At 41.8% G+C, this 9,671-nt stretch overlaps 1 protein-coding gene across 1 annotated transcript; it reads right to left on the bottom strand.

The window, feature by feature from the left end:
• Positions 1 to 479: 479 nt before the first annotated feature.
• On the bottom strand, positions 480 to 9,341 carry LOC101159837 (sorting nexin-18). The gene is made up of 4 exons (XM_004074997.5): positions 8,043 to 9,341; positions 7,666 to 7,959; positions 6,392 to 6,774; positions 480 to 2,360 (listed from the first exon to the last, which is right to left on the bottom strand). The coding sequence occupies exons 1-4, from the start codon at positions 8,777 to 8,779 to the stop codon at positions 2,119 to 2,121; spliced, it is 1,656 nt and encodes a 551-aa protein (XP_004075045.1). The 5' UTR covers positions 8,780 to 9,341; the 3' UTR covers positions 480 to 2,118.
• Between the last annotated feature and the right edge of the window lie 330 nt (positions 9,342 to 9,671).

Genomic DNA, 9,671 nt, shown 5'->3' with positions numbered 1-9,671 from the left:
ATGTTTGACCCCTGGAGTTTCACCCCGAGACATCGACACGAAGGGATGAGACAGAGACGCTCCACCTGTGACGTGATCTTTTCGGAAAGATTAAACCAACGACCTGCTACGTGACCGAAACTTCAAAATCGTTCAAATGTTTAATTAGAAACCCTATATGGTGATTTACTTGGCAAATAAAGTTTTAGTGCCTTTTATGAGGTCTTTTTACCGATAAAAAAAAATTAGTTTAGGCAAAAAACTTCAGCTTCATCGGATGAGGAAAAACATGGATTCTTTAAAGAGTGATTTATTAATGTCTCATAAAGGGCATTTAACACGTCAGTCAAACATTTCCTTAAAATAATATTTACCCACTTTGGGAATCCCAGATCCTGGAAGCTGAAAATCTTCCCAGGAGAAAAATCCTGCTAAGAATTCAGTCCAGGATGTGTCTCCGGGAGCTGAAAATGTTTTGGCAAAAGGACTGGAGAAACAAACACGTCTAAGTTGTTTATTTTTTTATCAGGTTATCAGGGCAGGTCAGTGAAACTATACTGCCATTCTGAGAGTCAGGTTTGAAAGCAGGCTGGCTCCAGCATTTATTAATCAACATTAGAAGAAGCTTAAATATTCTAAAATGAATGTTCTGCAAAGCCTGACCTTTGACCTCACTACAAGGCAAACATCAAGCTTGCGTTTCACTGACACAACTAGCAAAGAGGAAACATTCGAGTCAGGATTTTGTAATTCTCAAAGCCCCACAACCCAAATAGGAATGTCCCCTTTTGCAGTTTCAGGTTGCAAACCTGTTAAAATACAATACTGTGAGGGTCATATAAGTAAAAAAAAAAATGTACACAAGAAAAGACATCATTTAAATTTGTGCTGTTATCATTAACAGGTGCAAAGAATTTCCTGTCCTTGTTCCTGCTACGTTAAAAAACACCCTGATGGAGGAATTGGAGGCAATGGTAGCAGGAATGCAACCTTCCCTGCATTGGAATAATGCTGGTGTCTGCTAGCCTGTGTTAGCTAACTGCTGGTGTCAACATGTTCTTGTAAATTTGAATATGAATCTATCATCTTTTAGAAGGTGCCGCTAGATTAGCCTGTGACCACAGTTTAGTGGATCTGGACTGACTGTACAATAGAACTGGACTGAGTGACCCCGCCCCCTCATGTACTAAACAGGAAGTACCTGCTGTTTCAAAGAATTCAATATGCCATAGACTTCTATTGAGAAATATAGAATCATTCTAATTGTCTGAATAACCATACTTACTCTGATACCTTCGTAATAAATTCTTGCTAATCCTAATTTATTTCATTTATTTTTTTTCCATTGTAAGTTAATCAAGTTATAAACTGACCAATCAGATGCCTCAATAAAAGTGTGTGGGCTCATGTTGAATGTTTGAAACATTTGATTGACAGATTCCTTGGATCGCGCTTTCAATGGAAGGGGTGTGGACTTCCAAAAAGCTTCCTCCTGATTGGTGAGAGTGGTTGAGATAGAAACAATGACTTAGACCGACTCAGACCAATCACTGCTTCCATGGGGACGTCCGTATTGCAAAAAAAAAGGCGACAAAATTTACTTCATTTTGTTGGAACTGAGCCGTTTTCTGCTCTACTCACTCAGTCCAGTTCTCATAAACAGTCACAAAACTTGCAATACAAACCTTTCTTTTCAATATAAGATTAAAGACCAGCACATCAGAGAAAAAGACGTTTGTGTTGTGTTAACCAGCATAACCAGCAGAATCATCAGTCTGCTGGTTCTTGCACTTATGCCATTTGTTGGAACTGTGAGTCATGAAGAGCCTCCAGCGTGTTGAAAGCAGCTGTTTTATATAACTGTCGCTGTTTCGCTGAGTTGCTGGATGTGTCTGGAGAGTCAGCAAAGTCTGTGCGGCTGGTACATTCATCAGAGCTGCTCAAGGAATTTTGAAAGTTATTACGTCAAAAGTCGTGTTTTAGGGTTTTTTTGTGCTAAGTGGAAATTCTAGCACATCACAAAGGTCAAAGTTCTTTTTCTCCTTACACAACAGTGAGATGTTCTTTAAAGGAACATCTACTCATAAATAAATTGTGTTTAAATCCCTACTTAGCCGTAGCTCCTTGTTCTTGAATGTGTCACAGTCCAGGGTCTCCATTATCATCATCATATTTCTGCAGAGCATTTTCTAGCTTGGCGGTTATCTTCTGGAAGAAGCTGATCTGCTGGCGGAGGTGATGCTGCATCTGCGAGCGGAAGTCTCGGACACGAGTGCGGTGGAAATGCTGGATTTCTGCCATCGTGGCGCAAGATATGATGTTGCAGCGTTCCTGGAGCCCCCCTTCCTGCTTTGGACACTCTTTCACTTTGGTTAGTGCCCCTAAAAAAAATAAAAAAGTACAAATCTTAGCCATGGATAACTGGACCAAAACTTCTCATGTCACCCATTGGGTTTTGAAGGTTGAAAAAAAAAAGTCTGAAACATGAACAAAGTTCTTTAATAACAAACCAAAAACAGGGTGGGACCAAGAAAAATCTCAAGCTTGGGTGTATCCACCTACCAATAAAGAAACGAGAAAAAAAATGCTGCTTTAGGTTAAGTTTATCATGATCGAAACAGCTGATTTAAAAAAAATCCCTTACAGTTGTCTTATATTGACAGTAAGTAAATTTTCCAACATCAAATATCTAATAGTTCCTTAAAAGGTTTCCTTAAATGTGTTTATTTTGGTGTAAAATGTGACATTTTTAAACATGGATTTTTGGGAAATCGTTCCCTTCTGAAACCAGCCTCCAGTGGCCTTTGATGGAACTACAGCATTTCCGATTTCATGGTTGTCATGAAATTCGGAATGTAAGGTGGGGGCCTGCTGAAATGGACCTTAATTTTGTAATCCAGTGTTCCGATGCTCTTTCACGATCTCGCAGATTTTTTTTGTGCAGATTTCCTTTTCTTCTTCTTTTTTATTTTATTTTTTACAGTGCACTGTTCTGCATTCTGATTGGCTGTTGACCTTGTCAATCCATCTCCTCAGTGTCGTGTCTCCTGTACAGAATGTGTTCAGTTTGTCTAATCTACATAGATCTTTGATACTGGACTCATTTTTCTACACAAATTTTAACTTTGAGAGTTTAATCAATAGAGAAAATTGTGAAAATATTCATATCTCTAAGAAAAGTGTATAAAGCGTGTACCGAAGAGTTTTACAGCATTAAAATATCTATAATCCTACTTTAAGGATTTCACCTATCAAAGGTTACTTTTAGAATTTAACCCCTGCCACAAACAAGAGAAGACTGTATTACTTTAATCTGTTTTCATAATAAAACACATTAATGCTCAGCAAATATCCCAATAGGAACATAGGCTTTGGTTGGGCTTTAATGGTATTTGTTAAGTTAAGCTAAGCACAAACCAGGAAAAAACACAAATTTTTAAATTTTATGTATTAAAATTGTTTTTCCATTCTTTTATTGGTTTTTGGTATTGTGTCATTAAACTTACCGTAGTTACTTTTTTTCTTTCCCCTCCTGGTTTCCTGTATTTTCCCCACAGCTAAATTCAATTACTTGATTACTCACTTGCTAAAAATAAAAAATAGACAAGTAATTTTCCTACAATAACTTGAGTGGTTGTTGTTGGAATTATCTTTTTTTCTATTTTCTGCTGGTTTTCCCATTTTTCCAATTTGTTTTTGAAAAGCGGCTATCTTAGCCTTGAAATCACATGCTGTTTTACAGATTTTAAGTACATATTTTTCCCCCCAAAATGATTTAGAACAAATGTTATCTATCTTTTTGAGTTGTTGTTTTAAGGCTGAGTTGTGGTGACAGGAGGCTAACAGAACGTACATGTGCTATTCTCTGACTGCTAGTTGCCTTACAGTCACTTCTCAAATTTTGTAATGTAAAAAATGATTAACTGACCGATTTCGTGGGAAGAGAAGGTCAAACAGAAGGTCAAAGTTCAATCTAAAGCTAGTTTAGGAGGATTAAATCCACAAGGTAAATATTACAAGAATGAGTTTACACTGGCTGTTTTTCCAGGCCCTTGTGTTGTGACCCAGCCGGGCTCCTATAATTGAACACATGCCGCACTTCTTCTGCAGTCTTGACCAATGTAACGGAGGGAAATGGATCTTTAAAAAGACGGTATGGGTGGGGGTTAGTCATGACCTCATCCCCCTGTGCCCTCCTTCCTTCCGTGTTCCTTCTTTCACACACAACCCCCCCTATACCTGCACTTGTACAAACACAAACACAAAAGATTTAGCCATTTTCTCTGCCAAGGCGATTAGACTGTTGTAATTTGAACCTATGCAGTGTTGTGTTGTTGGGAAACGTCCACCCTAAAGAAGGAGGCATAAGAGAAAGGAGGGAGAGGGCCTAATCCCAGGGCTACCTCACTCTGCATTCTTACAGTCCCAGGGCAACATCAGAGCGGAGGCCCAGGAATCTGCTTATTCAAATCAGATGTAGCACTTCAGTCAAAGCTCACAGCTCCAGAAAAACCTTCAAGACCCACTGTGATGAAAATTGTATTTTTGATGTTTTGAACATGTTCTTGGGGCATTTCTCCAACGATGGAGGACATTTATAAAGAAAATTAAGTATTTTTTTATAGAATCATTGTGAATCAGGAGCAGACGAAAAGATGACAGTTGAAAAAGATTGTAGTTGTGACAGATTGTCCTGGGAGGGTCACAAGATATTGCGCTGCTACATCCTGATGCATCTTGTAGATGACTATTTATATACGACTTCCTGAGCTGACATCTGTACGGCTGGATAGCTCCAACATTGCTCGCCATTTTTGCTGCACCGGTAATGTTAGGTTGGGGATGTAAGGGGCTGTAAGCTAGCAAGAGAGAGTTTAAACAGATGGGTGATGGTAAGGGGAGTGGGGTTGCTCCGTACCAACAATCCCACCCACAATTCAGAGGTGAATTTCTGATAACTACTGACGCTCTGCACAAACTATGTCCTAAAAAAAATTCTTATTTTGGCTAGAAATGGCATTATAACAATTAAAAGACCACTTGAAACACTTTCACAATAGGTCAAAAGATGATTATAGTGGGTCTTTATTAAGACATTTCACTCACCAAAGAAAGACCAACTTTATTTTATTTTCTTTTAGGGTGAAATGCATCTTCTAGATGTGCTGTTAAGGGATATTATACTGAACTTGAAATGGGATATTTGTGGAATGAAGACAATGAAGCTCTGAAATGCTTTAGCATGTTGACTGACATGACTCACCTCCTTAAAAAAAATCCGCTTTAAATATCAGGTTACTGTAAGAATTTCAAACCAGTTATATTTTTCTCACAAGCACTTAATTTTGCAGCCAATCGGCACAGACTATGGATTAAGGCAATGAGTTCATTTGGTGTTTTCCAGTCCAATGATAGTAACAGGTTTGAAGCATGAGCCCATGCTTTGTACGTTAGCTGCACCAAAAGGTCACCCTATCACCAACCAGCTTTTATCTGAGCTCTTTTTGTTGCTCACAGCCCAAATCCTGCCCCAACCCTCTGTGAGTAGAGTATCTATCTATGGTCTTTGTCAGCTTCTATCAGAGAATGCATGGTTGCGTCCATGGTGCCTCGTGGTGTGAGATCTCAGACTGGAATGTGCACGACAGTTATGTCACCGCGGTGCAAAAACCCGCTCCGTGTCCCGGGGTTTAACTCACACACTTCACCCGTCACAACTAAAGAGCTGCTTGACAGCCGAGAAGGTCTCTTACAGGAACTCTGTGCACTATGGGCTGTTAGTACATTGTGTGAATAGAGCCGAGTAGACTGAAGAAATGGTGCCTCTGGCTTTGGCACAAGTTCAGACTTTGCATGCCAGCAACAAGTCTCTCCTTCCAAACTGAAGGGAAGCAGCATGTGAACCCCCTCCCTGCTTTGCAACAAGTCTTGTTTTCAAGCACAGGCTCTCACAGGACTCACAGTGACGCGGTGGATTGCTAAATAAAAGCAGATGTTGGTCTAAGTCTGGAAACAATGAGAAATTTGTGGTTTTTGTGAAGTTTCTTCCTTCAGATGACTAAAACGAAGGGAGGGAACGGTTCGGATGGCTTTTGGGAACGTCATTTAAGATTTTCTTGAGCATCTTGTTTCAAATCAGTTTGAAGGCCTTTTGTCCCTGAGCGTTGGATTCAAACCATAATTCTCAAACATCGAGCTGAACTTCAAAGTGATTTCAAACTTTGCATTCTGTAGAGCGTACTTGAAATTTTCAGGGTGTGTTTTTCTTTTTGTTTCCTGTACGTGTTTTAATGCACAGCATAGGTTTAGGTAGATATAACAAAAGCATTACAACTTTCCTTTGGGAAAAAATGTAGAACTTTGAGCTTTTACTTGGTGTTCTTCAGAAGTACCTTAGCAGACAAGCACCCACCTTTCTGCACATGAAGGATATCAGGGAAATTGGCCAGGTGTCCTCTGTACAAGTCTAATAGGTCAGAGATATGGTCCAGGTCCTGGTGCGGCTGCTCTGCAAAGTAATCTCCAATCTTCTCATAAGCCTCTCCAGTGTAGGCAATCGCTCTGTTGAGGCCCAGGGAGAAGATCTGCTGATCCAGCTCAAACGCCTGCGACAGGAGTTTGAAAGACTGCCCAACCTTGTGGTACTCCTTCTGGAATCCGGTCGTCTGCTTGCGGGCAAACTCGTTTATGGTCGCGTTCATGACCACTATGTTCTCGTCCAGTTTCTTGGTGAACATCTTGAAGTTGTCTATCTTGTTCTCAACCTCCTGGAGGTCCAGAGGAACAGCAGGTGGGCTGGTGGAGCAAAAAAAATGAACATAAAGCTTTGTTCACACTGCCTTTGATAATGCGCATTCAAGCCACCACTTTAAAGGAGAAGTCTGTGTAAATGGGCGTATATGTATGTTTTGGGCTTCTGCTTTCAAAACTCTTGCGTTCAAGCATCGCTAAACGTGTTTACAACTGTTTTCGGGCTTTACATACGAAACATACGAAAGTTAAACCAGGTTGATTTTTGCCCGGTCAGGTACTTGGAATTGGTAGTGATGTATCGTTGGTATCCCTAATCATTCATGGAAGTACCAACCATTTGAAAATTGATCACGGAGGAGAAATTAATAATTGTGGTTTGTTACCCGATGGAATCTTTCATATATTGGAATAGAGCTGTGAAAGAAAAAGCCTGGAGCAAGACTTACATGTTTAGACATTTCACACCAACCCGCCTCCAACTGTCGATGGCGGATGTGCGCTAGTATCAGGTGGCAGCAGTCCAGTGTGAACACCATATGCTGAAAGGGCGTTCAAGATCGGCATTTAGCGTGTTCTGGAACGCGTGTCACAAGCCCCGGTGTGAATGTAGCTTTACACAGACCTTTAAGTCCAGTTGAGTTTTTTTTATATTTGTTCATGTACATCCAATATGTTTAAACTTGTAACTTTTAACTAATTTAACTTTTGGGTCTTGAGAGTCAAATTTTATGATTGACAAGTGCTCATGTAGAGGTTAGCGGGTAATTTAATTTTTCCTCCTATTTTTAAGAGAATTTAGTCTCAAAAACTACCCGGTGGAAGGCTCTATTAGCCTAAATCACCTCTCATAATTGGATCTTTAGCAGAGGACAACTAGACTACACTAGACTAAAACAGTTTTAGACACAGATCCTCTAAAGTTGCCTACTTCACCTGATCGTGAGGAAGAAGTTTGCCCCGACCAGATCGTCCTTCTCTGCCTTCCTCTTTCCCATTTTCCAGGCTTTCTCATCTGGGCTGCATGTAAGGAAGTGCTGGAAAACATTGCAGTGGGCCAGCACCGGGTGACTGGTCATGTGGTTCATCCACCACATCAGCCCCTTCCTCCTTTTGGAGAGGAAATCTTCCTCAAAGCGACCAGTGGCCTGCTTCTCCGGGAGGTGGGGGACAGAGATGACAGGGAAGCGCTCCACAAGCCGACCGTAGAGCCAGTCAAAGTGTTTATACCTGTCAGGGAATCAGAACACATTTAGAGGAGTTTGGGTTGTGTTTGATGGATGAGACGCTGGAGACACAGGCAAGAGCACTACCTGCGGTTGACTTGTGTGTTGGTGTGCGTTGGAGTTAGACCATACGACATGTAGCTCTTCATGCCCTTGAACTTTGTCTGCCTTGTGGGGTCATCAATGGTGCATGTGAACGGATAAGGGTCTTCCTGCCACTCCGGTCCGTACTTTCCCACCACGACGCAGATCTTATCGCCATCTTTCACAAAAGCAGAGGCCTCGCCGAGCAAGAAAGCCTCTCCACCTGACTTGACGAAGGTGGAGAACCTGTTGAGGTTCTTCCCAACCAAACCTGAGCTTTTGGCCTGCTGCTGCTGGGAGCTCCGTCGACCCGGCAGGACGGTGGTCACTGGATACAAAGGTGGAGAACTACCCAAGCCCTGAAGAGCATCACTTGCAGGTGAGCTGTCGTCCCAGTCGTCATCCCAGTCATCGTCACTCCCCAGGCTGGTGTGGAGGCTGTTGCTTCCACCCGCGGGTCCATGGACTTTTTCATAATTGGGGATGGACGTTGTGTGAGAGGGCGGCTGGGTTTTGGGCGAGGAGTAGCCATTCTTGTTGGGGCTGGAGATGACTTGGTCCTTGATGATCATAACATATGAGGCAGGAAACAGCCCAGTCTCCCCCTTGCTATTTTCCCCCTCCAGCCAGCCCTCCAGCTCCTCCTCACTGAACACAGTCACTACCTCGTTCTGTGTAATGGAGATCTCCCCTGGGTTCTCAGACAGGAAATCATACAAAACTTTGGCCTTCAGCGCCATTCTTTCACTGAAGCCGAACTTACTTGAGACTCAAGATCCTGATTTTTAAAGTTAGGAGTTGAAGTTATGAAGGCATCCAAATGAATTCCATTAAACTGGGGTGAAAGCAGCAGCAGCAGCGACAGACAGCTGATCTCCTTTTAGTCCAGATGAAGGGGGTTTTTCTCCTTAAACCATGCATCAAACGTATACCGCCGCCTCTCTGAGCTCCTGTCGATTACTTTTAAGTTCAATTTGCTTCAAAAACAAAAAAGCGCAGCCTCTCTGATCCGTGACGGTTGAAGTTGTTACATTCCTCCACATAAAGAGCCGGCTGAAGCTCCGCTCCCTTCTCCTCCTCCTCCTCCTCCTTCGGCGGAGATGCTTGCAGGTTTAAGGCTCGGGTCTCAACACGTACTGAGTTGACTAACGGAGGGCGGAGCCAGCAAGTGAAGGCACATCAGTCTGTTTATGCAGAGAGGAGAAAATGGGCCTTAATAAACGCAGAAATCAGGTCACCGAGTTATTGAGTTAAAACTAGCCAGTCTCTGGGGTCCCGCCATGATGTCATCGACACGTCTCCAAAATGAGAGATTTTTACCGAGCCGACCCTGAACGCACCTCAGATCCGTCAAAACGCGCCTATTTTTTTATTTACTGCCTTTTTTATCGTTTAAAACAAACAAAAAATAACGTATTGTGCTTTAGAATCGAGGTTCACTTCATTAAAAATATTTATTTACTGTGTGTCTACAAACTCTGTTTTTGGATCATTTTTGAATACGTTTTTGAATCTTCTGCAGAGCTCTTCAACAGACTTGGCTGTAAATACAGATCGTTTCGAAACAGTCGCAACAAGTTCCCTTTGTTTACTGAACAACCCGTTCAATCGGTGATCTGGCTTTTTTTTTTA

This window comes from Oryzias latipes, chromosome 12 (assembly GCF_053564925.1).
Source record: "Oryzias latipes strain Hd-rR chromosome 12, Olatipes_Hd-rR_3.1".
NCBI classification, from domain to species: domain Eukaryota; kingdom Metazoa; phylum Chordata; class Actinopteri; order Beloniformes; family Adrianichthyidae; genus Oryzias; species Oryzias latipes.
The sequence above is the reverse complement of the archived record's forward strand: the minus strand, read 5'-3'. Positions and strand labels throughout refer to the sequence as shown.

Bases quoted from the DNA above. Each gene is read 5' to 3' on its own strand.
- LOC101159837 (XM_004074997.5), bottom strand. From the start codon at position 8,779: ATGGCGCTGAAGGCCAAAGTTTTGTATGATTTCCTGTCTGAGAACCCA. The intron at 6,775-7,665 runs GTGAAGTAGGCA...TTGCTCCACCAG, and splicing joins AACTTCTTCCTCACGATCAG to CCCACCTGCTGTTCCTCTGG. The intron at 2,361-6,391 runs GTGGGTGCTTGT...TATTTTTTTTAG, and splicing joins TATCCTTCATGTGCAGAAAG to GGGCACTAACCAAAGTGAAA.